Source organism: Electrona antarctica, assembly GCF_951216825.1.
Source record: "Electrona antarctica genome assembly, chromosome: 23".
NCBI lineage: Eukaryota > Metazoa > Chordata > Actinopteri > Myctophiformes > Myctophidae > Electrona > Electrona antarctica.
Genome location: NC_136804.1, coordinates 36,962,127 through 36,976,238, shown reverse-complemented (window position 1 = coordinate 36,976,238; position 14,112 = coordinate 36,962,127). Strand labels below are relative to the sequence as shown.

Here is a 14,112-nt window from a genome sequence, read left to right as displayed (position 1 = left end):
CAAAGTGACTCCCCAGTGTCCCCCCAGTGCCTCCACAGTGACTCCCCAGTGTCCCCCCAGTGCATCCAAAGTGACTCCCCAGTGTCCCCCCAGTGCCTCCACAGTGACTCCCCAGTGTCCCCCCAGTGCGCCGCAAAAATCCTGCTTGGGGCGCCAGATTGCTCAGGACCGGCCCTGACTGCAAGTGATACTGTTGTGCAATTGTGCATATACATTTTTCTCTCTCTCCCAATATCTCTCTCTCTCTCTCTCTCTCTCTCTCTCTCTCTCTCTCTCTCTCTCTCCCTCTCCCTCTCTCCCTCTCTCTCTCTCTCTCTCTCTCTCTCTCTCTCTCTCTCTCTCTCTCTCTCTCTCTCTCTCTCTGTCTCTCCCAGGTATGGGGCCTATGCCGTGGACCATTAACTCAGAGATCTACCCGCTGTGGGCCAGGAGTACAGGAAACGCCTGTTCTGCCGGGGTCAACTGGACGTTCAACGTCCTGGTGTCGGTCACGTTCCTTCACATGGCCCAGTATCTCACCTACTACGGTAGGGCTTCAGTATGTTGTCACCTACAGCAGTGGTTCCCAAAGTGGGGTCCGGGGACCCCCAGGGGTACCTGAGGGACTTCCAGGGGGTCCCCAGCTAAATGATAGTTTGGAACCAAATGGACCATTATGGGTCTGTAACTCAGAGAGTGTACAAATGGAACCAAACGGACCCTAACGGGTCTGTTTGGTTCCATTTGTACGCTCTCAGAGTTAAATTAACATAGATTTTACAATATAAATTGGGGGTCCCAGAGATAGAAATGCCATTAAATGGGGGTCCGTAGATTAATGCAGGGGTTCTTAACGTTTTTGGCCGGGGACCCCCGGAAATGCTTTTGCAATGTCTCAGGACCCCCGCCCCGCCCCCTCCCGACCCCCAATATAAATTGACTGCTACAATAACCTTAACCCATTTTGGGCGGGAACCCCTTTTGGTGTTTTAAGCATTATGTTATAATTTAGCTATTGAATTGAGCTCGTAGCGCGCCACCGAGTGGCGCGCTACGAGCTTGTAGGTCTGCTATTTTTGAAAAATCGTGAAAATAAAATTTTAAAAAAATCCCTTTTTTTTTTTTTTTTTTTGAAAATAATTTGGGGACCCCCTAAAATAATTTGGCGACCCCCCAAGGGGTCGCGACCCACGGGTTGAGAACCCCTGGATTAATGCATGTCAAACTGAGGGGGTCCTTGAAATTAAAACGGATTGAGAATCACTGCTAGAGCCGAAAAACCTCTCTTATGGGGGTCCCTGGCATATATTTTCGAATGGGGGTCCGCGGGCTAATTTGTGTCCATTTGGGGGTCCTTGACATGAACAAGTTTGGGAACCACTGACCTACAGTACCGTGGTAGGGCTTCAGTAGGTAATCTACTACGGTAGTGATTCAGTATGTCACCGCTATGTCACCTATAGCAGGGGTTACAGTACCCCATGGTAGGGCTTCAGTAGGTAATCTACTACGGTAGTGATTCAGTCACCGCTATGTCACCTATAGCAGGGGTTCCCAAACCCGTGGGTCGCGACCCCTCGGGGGGTCGCCAAATTATTTTAGGGGGTCCCCAAATTATTTTCAAAAAAAAAAAAAGATTTTTTTTAAAATTTTATTTTCACGATTTTTCAAAAATAGCAGACCTACAAGCTCGTAGCGCGCCACTCGGTGGCGCGCTATGAGCTTGTAGATCTGCTATTTTTCAATAGCTAAATTATAACATAATGCTTAAAACACCAAAAGGGGTTCCCGCCCAAAATGGGTTAAGGTTATTGTAGCAGTCAATTTATATTGGGGGTCGGGAGGGGGCGGGGCGGGGGTCCCGAGACATTGCCAAAGCATTTCCGGGGGTCCCCGGCCAAAAACGTTGAGAACCCCTGACCTATAGCAGGGGTTCCCAAACTTTTTCATGTCAAGGACCCCCAAATTGATGGCTCTAGCAGTGATTTTCAACCCGTTTAATTTCAAGGACACCCCAGTTTGACATGCATTTAGTCTACAGACCCCCATTTAACACTTTGATTGCTGCAAGATCTCAACAGGCCTATTTGGATGTTGCTGCCGTTTAACATTGCACAAAGGCCTTGTTCGGGGGGCCCACAGCAAAATGTTCTCTTATAGCGAGAATCACACGCATACATCAAAAGAAAGCTGAACTTGTCCACTTCAATTAAAAAAATACATTTTGATTTTACCATGTTCCATTCTGGAGATATTGACCTTTTTGCAACACCTGCATTTGCCTGGAAGTGGTTATCTTGAACAGCGAGCAGAGTTATGGATGGTTTAAAGTCAGAGACATTGACAGGCAGATATAAAATTGAACCCAATAAATATCCTATACATCCTATACACCGAATGAAAGCCCTGAATGTGTACTTTTACGAGGAAAACAGTAAACATTGATCCCATCTACAGTTAGACAGTAATTGGTTATTGAATGCAGCTTGTGCCCACCAGATAACTTCAGAGAAGACATGGACGTGAACTCCTCAATATTCACAAAATAAGGCCTATAGCGACATATAAATACTATATACCGTATGAAACAGAAGACTCTCTGCTTTCATAAGAAAAAAACTTCTACTGTAGTAATAATAAAAATCACACCCATGTGAAGTGAGTGGTGCAACTCTGTCCCATATTCTGTTCTCTGCTTATTCAATACAGCTCGCTATATACGGACTGAGGCAGAAAGTCATGTAAACCTTTTATTTACAGTTTGGTCTGTAAACTTCTACTGTAATAATAAAAATCACACCCCTGTGAAGTGAGCGTTGCAACTGTTCTGTACTTATTCACTACAGCTCGCTATATACGGACTGAGACAGAAAGTCATGTAAACCTTTTATTTACAGTTTGGTCTGTAAACTTCTACTGTAATAATAAAAATCACACCCCTGTGAAGTGAGCGGTGCAACTGTTCTTTATAGTTGCGCGGTGCAACTGTAGAGAACAGTTGCACCGCTCACTTCACAGGGGTGTGATTACAGTTCGGGTCCATGTCTTCTCTGCAGTTATATCTGGTGGGCGCAATGTGCATCCACCCAGTATCCAATTTATGACAAACTGTACATGGGATCAATGTTTACTCTTTTCCTCGTAAAAGTACACATTCAGGGCTTTCATTCATTCAGGGCTTACATGTATAGGATGTATAGCATATTTATTGTGTTTATTGTTATATCTGCCTGTCAATGTCTGACTATAAACCTTCATAACTATGCTTTCTTTTTGATGATGATTGCCGCCTCGCCTAATCTATCTCACTGCTTTCATTGTTTTGATCGCAGTAACATTGGGGGGGGGGGGGGGGGGGTCATGGGCACATTGGGCAGCAAAAGTCTTGATCCGTACGGCTATAAAAAGTCCCATTCCACCGTTCGGTTCAGAACTATAGTATAACGGTGAGACGCGTTGTCATCAGCTGATTTTGTTTTTCAAGCTAGTGTAGGGGAACATGCCTGGGCATGCTAGCCTGGCACGGCCAGACTCATAGCGAGGGTTCACTGATGTTTCCTCCGGGGAAGAATCTTCAGTGAATCCCCGCTATGAGGCTGGCCAAGCCAGGCTATGGGCATGCAGCTTGGGGGCGATGGAGGGGGAAAAAAGCGTCACCCGGCTGTGATGTCGACGAGAAGGAAAAAATGACTTCCACAGATGACAACACCACGGTTTAGGTCGCGGAAAAGTTCGTTATACATTACACCCGGGTCGATTACGTCCCCGACGCGTTCATTGCGGTCTTATCACTACAATTATAATGAATAAAAAAGCGTTACAATCACACGTCTGAGCGATCTCCGATTATGACGGCTCTGCATGGCGATACGTGATCCACCAACGGAACACTGTCTTGTCGTGGCGGCCCCTCGATACTGTGGTTAGTTCGTAGTATTGTAGGCTCGGGGATCGTTTGGTCGCTACAGTATGAAGAAGGAAACATGCATCTGTCCATGTGTGTTGCAGATGTTATGCATTGCAATGCCGATCTGGTGCATATGTGTTTAGGCAATAGGCAGCAGGCAGCGTTCCGTTCAGCGTTCATCATGTTTTTTTCCGAGAGACAGAGGAGAGCATGTACCCCCTCGCAAGATCCTCCTCCTGGAGAAACAGGAGGGGAGGGGGGAATCAAATGTCCGAGCCGAGGTGGAAAGCCTGGTGAGGCGAGGTTAGGTGAAATTTGATTCTTTTCACTGGATCGGCATGGGCGCATCCATTACACTGGCTTCTACACGTAAAGCGGCCCGCCCTCCTGTTTTCAGGAGGGGAGGGTTTTTTTTTTTTTGTTGTTTTTTTTTCTGATCACGTGAGCGGGACTAAGCAGCAATGATAGGGCGATGGTTCTTCATTGTCCGGGTGGGTAAAAAGATGAATGAAAGTATGCTATAAAAAAGTGATTGAAACGTATTGATACGTGATCCGCACCCGACGTTTGATTAATTGATAACGTATTGATACGCGATTCGCGTCGGCTGTGTTAATAGCATTTCCTATCTCCGGGAACAAGCAAACGTTTTAAGGAAGGAGGAGAGACCCGCACACCGCCACTTGCTGTTTGTTCAACTGTGTCCTGGTGTGACTTTTGTTATGCATCTATTCCCTGGGCTGCACTCACTTCATCTTTACTGCCAAAACATCATCTTTAAAGAGAGAACAATATCAAAGTGATGGAGAATGATAAGAAGGATCATGAGTTGGACAGAGATGAGAGCATATACAGAACTCTAACAGAGAGCAAAGGACAGAGTGGGATCAGAGAGAGAGAGAGAGAGAGAGAGAGAGAGAGAGAGAGAGGGAGAGAGAGGAGAGAGAGAGAGAGAGAGAGAGAGAGAGAGAGAGAGAGAGAGAGAGAGAGAGAGAGGGAGGGAGGGAGGGAGAAAAAGATGGCGAGATTTAGAGAAGAAACACAGACATCTTCCAGAAGACTCAAATTCTTACCTTTGAAATGAGTTGCTTTTTATACAGTTTTGTAATACTGCAAATGTGAGATTGAAAAGGATTTCGAGCAACACTTAATGAGGCACGGATTATAACACAAGTTATGTGAGAATATGCGTGAGGAAATAAAATGAACCTTTCGTCCATGAGAGAGTTAGAGTAAAGGTTCCCTGCACACAGAGCGCGTTTTTTTCTGATTTTTAGCGCCGTTTCTCCATCGGGTTTTCCGAAAGACGCGTCCAGCGTGCAACCACCTTTACGGTGTGTTAGAGATGTGGTTGCTCACCTGGTAGAACAACCTGCATTATTATCTAAGAATGAATCCTTCTGACCTAAGATCCTTTGCTGTATATGTCACAGATTCTCAACCAGTGGCCCACAGACCACTAATGGTCCATAGCATACAGTGATTCATGTACAGCTGGTCCAGAGGCAGTGGCGTGCACAGACATTTAGAGGGGCAGGTGCTCAAGTGAAAAATTTTGGGGCCTAAATAATATATTAGAAGCTTTTTATCAAGAATTGAGCAATGTCACAATGGTCAACATACTGTACAGTGTACACTGTACAAAAGAATAAAAAAATAAACGTGTTTTTTGAGTGGTGTAAACCACTCCTACGACTGGCTTTGTTAGTTTACGTGTCTGTCTGTCTGTCTGTGCTCAAAAAATGAGCATGGTTGCTACGGTCACCCAGTTCACCCGGGTGTGATTTCATTACGTCAGACATTACGTCAGACCACAGCTGATCAGGCTATATAAGACCTCAGTTCACACGGGTGTGATTTTTATTCAAAAGGGCACATTGCCAAAAGGGCTCTAGCACCCCCTAGTGTCTATCTGGGCATGCCACTGTCCATAGGAAAATGTTTTAAAATGTATACAGTGTATTGTGCCTTAATTTGTTATTACACATGCTATATTTATTAAGGCCATCAAATTCAACAAAAATACATTTAAACAATAGACATAGTGTGAGGGGCTGATATACTTAGTGGAGCACATTGTCCACACTCAAAATAACAGATCTACAGCTTACAACGTGTTGCAAAATGACGTGGCGTGAGCTTGTAGATCAGCAATGTTCGGTGCGCGACACCATGCAGCATGCAAATCCATCTTTTTTTTTTTCATTTTTATTTTTTTTCCTTCTTTTATCGCACGATTTTTGCAACCCATTTTTTCACCCAGTGTCAATTATCTAATGTAATCCTGGGCGCAGCGGGCTGACCTCATGCTTCCTTCTATGCATGAGGAGTCCAAGCTGCTTCTTTTCACCTGACAGGGGAGAGTTTCCCCGGCCAGACGTAGCGCGTGGAAGGAACACGTTATTCCGACCAGTTCCTTTCCCCTCCATCAGGCGCCCCAGGGGGCTGGCCAGGGGGAGGCAGTTTTAGAGACCAGGATTACTGCATGTTTTTTGTGAGGGTGCCTACCCTAGGGGACACGGGGAGAACATGTGAGGGTACCTACCCTAGGGGACACGGGGAGAACATGTGAGGGTACCTACCCTAGGGGACACGGGGAGAACATGTGAGGGTACCTACCCTAGGGGACACGGGGAGAACATGTGAGGGTACCTACCCTAGGGGACACGGGGAGAACATGTGAGGGTACCTACCCTAGGGGACACGGGGAGAACATGTGAGGGTACAATTTACAATTTACAATTTAGGCATTTAGCAGACGCTCTTAATCCAGAGCGACTTACAATAGGCAAGAACAAAAAGCATGGGAATACATCACATATGTAACAAAATGCATTTATCGCGAAACATGCGTAAGCTAAGACCGTGACTAGAACATATCTATATAATGACACTATACATATAAACTATAACTAGAACATATCTATATAATGACACTATACATATAAACTACACATATGTGCTATACTATGCTGTACATATATACTATGAAGTGCTATGACTACATACAATGCACTTATTGTGCTGTCTACATGACATGCTATAAGTCTGTTTCAAATGCTATATAAGTCTAAGAAGTGCTGTCTAAGGGGGTAGGGTAAGTGCTATGGGCCATGATGGAGTCTGAAAAGGTGGGTTTTCAGACTACGGCGGAAGATCGGGAGTGATGCTGCAGTTCTGATTGCAACGGGAAGTGCATTCCACAGTTTTGGGGCCAGAAGGGAGAAGAGTTTGGGACGTGTGGAGCGTTGTCCCGGCGTTTTTAGTGAGGGTACTTCCAGCTTCCCTGCGTTGGCTGATCTGAGTGCGCGGGAGGGTTTGTAGGGTTCAATCATGCTGGCAAGATATGGGGGAGCCATACCTTTGGTTGCTTTAAATGCCAACCCTAGGGGACACGGGGAGAACATGCAAACTCCACACAGAGGGGTCCTTTTCGCCAACCCCGCCTCGGGTATGGGCACTGATGACGCGGAGGAGAGAGCACTCCCCCAGCGCCCACAGCGTCCCCAGCGGGGATCGAACTCAGGACCTTCTAGCTGTGGGGCGACAGCACTACCGACTGTGCCACCGTGCCCCCCACTTTAAATATTAATTTAACATTATCAATTAACATTTTTAATTACATTTAAATGACTGTGTTATTGCGAACGCAGTGATTGCGAACGCAGTGAGCATTTACTATGAGACCCAGCAGATCATGTCTGTCTGTGTGTCGGTGTGTGTGTCACGCTGTAACACCACCCGCCCACCACCAGAGGGCGCAGCTGTATCACACACAAAAACACACACACACATGCACGCACACACACACACGCACGCACGCACGCACGCACACACACACACACACACACAAAACTTAACTTAACTTAAAAAAAACTTAACTTAAAAAAAACTTAACTTAAAAAAAAAACTTAAAAAGGAAAAACTTTAAAAGGAAAAACTTTAAAAAAAACTTAACTTAAAAAAAAACTTAACTTAAAAAAAATTCTTAAAAAACAAAAAAAAGAGAACTTAAAAAAAACCTTAAAAAAATTACGTAATTTATTCTAATTGTTGTTTTTGCAATTTACGAGCTGCGTTCGCTTCCCGCGTTCGCGCGTCTTACTTGTGATATGATATGATATGATATAGTCCACACTTTATTGTCAGTTCACACTGAAATGTGTCTTGCGACCCAGCAGCCAAGTATGCAGAACACATATACACACATTTGACAATTTTTATGACTTTATTATATACTGAATATACTGTACATATTGGGGTGGTGGGTCCATGAGGATGGCTGGAAATACAATAATATAATAATAATATGTATGCTAATACAGTATATGTATAATATGTATGCTAATGGTCCAGGGCTCAGAGGAGGTATCTCACATACCTCCTCTGTCTCTCGTCCACTCACTGTCACCGACACCGTCGGTATAAAGCTGAATAAAGCTTTCTTATGCAACCATCTCGCATGTGGAAAGACAAAAACTCAGCTCACTGACACTTCTCATGAGCACATTATCATCCTCAACTCTCTAAACCCATTCTGGGCGGGAACCCCTTTTGGTGTTAGCATTATGTTATGCTTTAGCTATTGAAAAATAGCAGATCTACAAGCTCATAGCGCGCCACCGAGTGGCGCGCTATGAGCTTGTAGGTCTGCTATTTTTGAAAAATCGAGAAGAACGACTGACATAGAAACATAGCTTTTTCAGAAAACCTTCAGGATGTAGAAGACATTTTTAGAATCTGATCTCAGGTCAAAATGGGTTAATGACAATGTAATGATCTAGTTGACCAGTCAGTGAGACCATATGAATGAGAAACCTGGATATAATGTTTTCAATAGTGATGTACCGAATATTCGGCCGCAGAAAATATTCGGCAGAAAATGGCAAAAAAATAAATGTTTTGGCCTATTCGGTTTCGGCCCGAATAGGCAGAAAATATATCACCGAATAGTGTATGCAATTAATGCATTCAAAAGAGCTGAATAAAGGTTTTATGGACCCATAATAGTGATTATTATTTAAGTTAAGTTTTGCCATAACCATTTATTTTGCCATAAATCAGGTAGCTTTAACCCATTTTGGGCGGAAACCCCTTATCATAGCATTATGTTATGCTTTAGATATTGAAAAATCGCAGATCTACAAGCTCGTAGCGCGCCACCGAGTGGCGCGCTACAAGCTTGTAGGTCTGCTATTTTTGAAAAATCGACTGACATAGAAACATAGCTTTTTAAGAAAATGGTCACGATTTAGAAGACATTTTGTAGAATCTTTTCTCAGCTCTAAATGGTATGGTAAAAGGAATGGCCATGACAGCAATGGTAGGAAAAAAAGATATATAATATTCTGTATTCGGTTTTCGGGCCGACTGTTTCCTATATTCGGTATTCGGGTTTCGGACAAGAATTTCCCCTTTCGGTGCATCCCTATTCCCTAGTTTTCAATAATGACCATCCGTCGTCATGTTGACGCAATGCAATTCCGTTGGGTATAACCTTTGCAACGTGTGGGTTAGGAATGCACCAAGAACTTAATACCAATGTTTTCCAACTTGAGGGATTCATACCAAAGTGAAATAGACAAGCAAGACATGGGTTTTTTATTTTATTTATTTTTTTAAGATTTTTCTTTTGCGGCTTACGCCTTTTTTTGGTTTTTGAAGGGACAGACAGTAGGCTGACAGGAAACGGGAGAGAGATGGGGGAAGACATGCAGTAAAGGCCGTGTCGGGCTCGGGAGTCGAACCCGCGGCACACTGCGACTGGATTACCAGTCGGGTGCCCAGACAGTTACGCCACCGCCTGGGCAAGACATGGGTTTGAGTGATTTTTCAGACGTCTTATCAGGGTGCCTCCACCAGCTACTGTGATGAAAATAGCAACGGACAACAAGTGAGCAGGCGGACAGCTAGCCGCCGGTACACATGCACATATACCTTTAAGTGAGCAGGCGGACAGCTAGCCGCCGGTACACATGCACATATACCTTTAAGTGAGCAGGCGGACAGCTAGCCGCCGGTACACATGAGCAGGCGGACAGCTAGCCGCCGGTACACATGCACATATACCAAGTGAGCAGGCGGACAGCTAGCCGCCGGAACACATGTGAGCAGGCGGACAGCTAGCCGCCGGTACACATGCACATACACCTTTTTTGACAGTGAAATTGCAGTGTGCTGCTGATTTGCAAATGACATGAATATGCTCAACAAGTTCCCACGGCAATCTGCCCCTTTAGATTTTGATATATCTTGTGCTCAAGTGGAAACTTCGTCATCGGCACTAGAGGAAAGGCCATAACTGCAGTGCCAATTTTCTACTTCGTAAATAGTTGATCTGCCAGCTCACATAAGTGTACTTTGATATGTGGTTATCTTTTATTTTTTATATTTTTTATCCCACGATTTTGTAACCCATTTTTCACCCCTGTGTCAATTATCTAATGTGATCCTGGGCTCTACACACCCTCCACCAACCTGGGGAGAGCAACGGACTTGAACTCATGCTTCCTTCATGCCTGAGTGTGCTCCTTTACACCTGACAGGGGGGAGTTTCCCTGGTTGGACGTGGCGCGTGGAAGGAACACGTTATTCCAACCAGTTCCTTTCCCCTCCATCAGGCGCCCCGGCTGGCCAGGGGGAGGCAGTTTAGAGACCAGGATTACTGCATGTTTTTTGTGAAGGTACCTACCCTAGGGGACACAGGGAGAACATGCGGATATGTGGTTATCTTAACTCATGCAATTGAATGTTCAATGGTATATTCTTGTAATAAATGTATCTTATGCTCTGCTCTAGGGGGGTTTGTGGGGTTTGTGTTACATAATCTGTAATATTATATATGACGCAAAACACAGCTTCTTCTGTCTAAAGTGTGCTCAGACCCTGAGTGGCTCTGTGTTGCCATACTGTGTCTGTGTGCGGGCGTCGGCTTTCCTCCCAGCTTCCAGTCACCTCTTCGCACTCAATTAACACACCTGCCGGCCATCAACTCATCAGCCCTGACAGTATTTAAGCCCTGGTCTTCACTCCACTCGTCGCCAGATCATTGCACAACCTTCCATGGTAGTACTATAGCGTGTCTCTTGCCAGTGTTTACGTTCTAGTGAAGTTATAGTTTAGTTATATTTCCTAGTATTTTGCTCCTGTGTTAACTGCAACTCAAGCTCTTCTCCTCTCCTCCAGAACCAGAACCCAGCTCACCTGTTCTCCTCTCCTCCAGAACCCAGCTCACCTGTTCTACTGCCTCCTCTCCTCCAGAACCCAGCTCACCTGTTCTCCTCTCCTCCAGAACCCAGCTCACCTGTTCTCCTCTCCTCCAGAACCCAGCTCACCTGTTCTCCTCTCCTCCAGAACCCAGCTCTTCTCCTCTCCTCCAGAACCCAGCTCACCTGTTCTCCTCTCCTCCAGAACCCAGCTCACCTGTTCTCCTCTCCTCCAGAACCCAGCTCACCTGTTCTCCTCTCCTCCAGAACCCAGCTCACCTGTTCTACTGCCTGCTCGCGTCCGCCTGCCTTGACTGCTCTCCTCAGTTTGTTTTCCATGCCACCTTCTCCAATTCACCATCTTGTGAATAAATACCTTAGATTTGCTCCTGTGTTTGTCTCTGCATTTGGGTTAAACTTTCTGCAAACCATGACACAGCCAGCTAGGTCATCTAGTGCAGGGCTGCTCATAGTCTGAGACTGTGAGGGTCCTTTCAGACAGAGCTCAGCCAACTTTATCATGGAGCACCGAGCAATGTTCTGGCGAGATGGAAGATTGTCCATTTTTAGTGAGTGTTCGCCCCAGAATAGGATCACTGTATATATGTTTCTTTTCCCTTTTTACCTCCTTTTATGATGAATTCCCGTTATGCTCTTTGGCTTTATAGAAGGGTATATTTGTCTCTAAATGTTTTGATGAATTGAACAAGTGTGGGGAGTGTTGGCTGATGAATGACATCCTAATACTGTACATCCTAATACTGGGGGGTCAAAATATGACAGGCAATTCCTGCTGTCAAAATATGACCCCCCCCAGTCAAAAAACACAATAGACACTCATGCTTTCCAAGGTGTGATTTGGGGTCCTAAGGATGAATACAAAATGAATATCAACATCTTAAAACTACCTGTAACTACCTGTCAGTGGGAGTGTTGGCTGGGAGGAGGAGTAGGACTAAGGCCCTATACGTCCTCTCTGGGGGGGGTAACTACCTGTGAGTGGGGAGTGTTGGCTGATTGTAATGCTTTATTGGGTCGTCCACTCACAGTTAACAGTCTTTGTATTGAGTTGTGCTTGAATTGTACTGTAATTCTGCAAACTGTTAATACATATTTCAATCAATCAATCAAACTAGGGTTAATTTGGTTAATCTGTGTGCATGTACTGTAGACCGCATGTGTCTCTGATTCTCAAAGTGGGGTCCGAGAACCCCCAGGGGTCGTGAGGAGGGTTAGGGTCAGAGGTCAGAAGTTAGGCGTTGTTGTTTGAACCTGATACCAAAGATGGTTTATGTATGAAGATGGGCCAACTTCATTTGAGCCACTAGAGGCGAAATGGTACACAAAGCCTACAAATGGTCTCCTAAATATAGTAGGCGTGGTTTGCTTCTCCCCGACCCCCACCCTCCCCCCCCTGACAACAACACTGTTTCCACACTCAGTCTAGTAGGTGGCGGTAATGCACCATTTAGGTTTGCCAACCGCCATGAAACCCGATAGAAGAAGAAGACAACAACACTGACAAGTCATTTAACAAAGTACATTGAAAACAACTGACAAGGTGTACTTTTGAAATAGTCGTTTTAGTTTCTCGAAGACCTCCAACCATATAAATTCACGATTCATTAAAAAGTATCTCCCTAATAGAGTTGTAGAATGGACAATAAAAAACTAAATGCTTTTCATTTTCAATTTCCTTTAGATCACACAGACTACATAATCTATCCTCCTCAACCGTGCCTACATATCTGCCTGTCTCAATATTCAGACCAAGTATGCCAGCTCTAATTTGGGCACATACGGATAATTTCTAATCGTTTTAAATATGTCCATTCATTTCACATTATAATATTCACATATTCTCATCTTAAATATGGGGTCAGAGCCCCCTATGTGTGAAATTGCAGATGGACAGAGAGAGGCTTCCGGACTCATCTCAAATCTCGCGAGAGTTTGTTGCTGGGATAAAGAAATGTCATTAACAAAGTAGATTTTCTCCTGATTTGTCTCGCTAAAAGAAGCCATTTTACTATGATTATCTTGTAAATATTGTGTGCCTTGTGATGATTTGGTCCAGTATTTAGTTCAGTGACCATGGAGTTAAGGAATGGTTCAGAAGCTGTGTTCACGTTCACTCTCCCATTGGAAATGAATAGACTCCAACATTCTTCCTGTCTCCTAATAATGTTACCGCCCACCTCACGCAGATACAGGAAGTAAAGCAAAGTTGGCCTCTCTTGCTAATTCTCCTCTTGGCTGATACTCAACTGTTTTTCACGTCCTGTTTTAACGCGTCCTCTTCCTCTTCCAGGGGCGTTCTTCCTGTTTTAACGCGTCCTCTTACTCTTCCAGGGGCGTTCTTCCTGTTTTAACGCGTCCTCTTCCTCTTCCAGGGGCGTTCTTCCTGTACTCCAGCCTGGCTCTCCTGGGGTTCTTCTTCGTCTACGGCTGTCTGCCCGAGACCAAGGGCCGCCGCCTGGAGGAGATCGAGGCGCTGTTCGAGGGCCCCCTCTGCTCCTGTGGGGCCACCGAGTCCGACGAGGGACGCCAGGTGGAATATATCCGGGTGAAAGGTTCGAACTATCACCTGTCAGATAACGACGCGTCTGACGTGGAGTAAGGTAGCGTTTTAGAGACTTTTCTCCAAACAGGGGGGGGGGGGGGGGGGGGGGGGGTTATTGAGTGATGACAACAAGCCAATTAACAAAGCTTGGTTCCGCTTGCTATCAGATCTCAAATAGAGCTCAACAGTGAGTTTCCGGAAGTAAAAAATCCCATTTTAAATTCTGCATCGAGGATTTTAGTCTTAGCCATATGGGGGTCGTAACCATCCAAGGTGAATTTATCATGAGCCAATGAGCTTGTTGTTACCATGGAAATGGTCACTGCCCCAGTGAAAGTCAACCTGCTACACCACTAGATCCCATAGCCTGGAACTAAGGATGGTCGTACATTGTCGTAGAAAAAAATGTCCACTTACAATAACATATAGAACAAAATAAAGACCCTAATCATATCACA

At 45.0% G+C, this 14,112-nt stretch overlaps 1 protein-coding gene across 1 annotated transcript in view; it reads left to right on the top strand.

Annotated features, from left to right (window-relative positions):
• slc2a13a (solute carrier family 2 member 13a) overlaps window positions 1–13,711 on the top strand; it is a gene marked incomplete at both ends in the record, with an annotated part of 48,082 nt that extends 34,371 nt beyond the window's left edge. The window contains 2 exons of the mRNA XM_079494791.1: window positions 375–527; window positions 13,485–13,711. Coding sequence (XP_079350917.1) covers window positions 375–527; window positions 13,485–13,711 — 380 coding nt within the window. The remainder of the gene's footprint in view (window positions 1–374; window positions 528–13,484) is intronic.
• Between the last annotated feature and the right edge of the window lie 401 nt (window positions 13,712–14,112).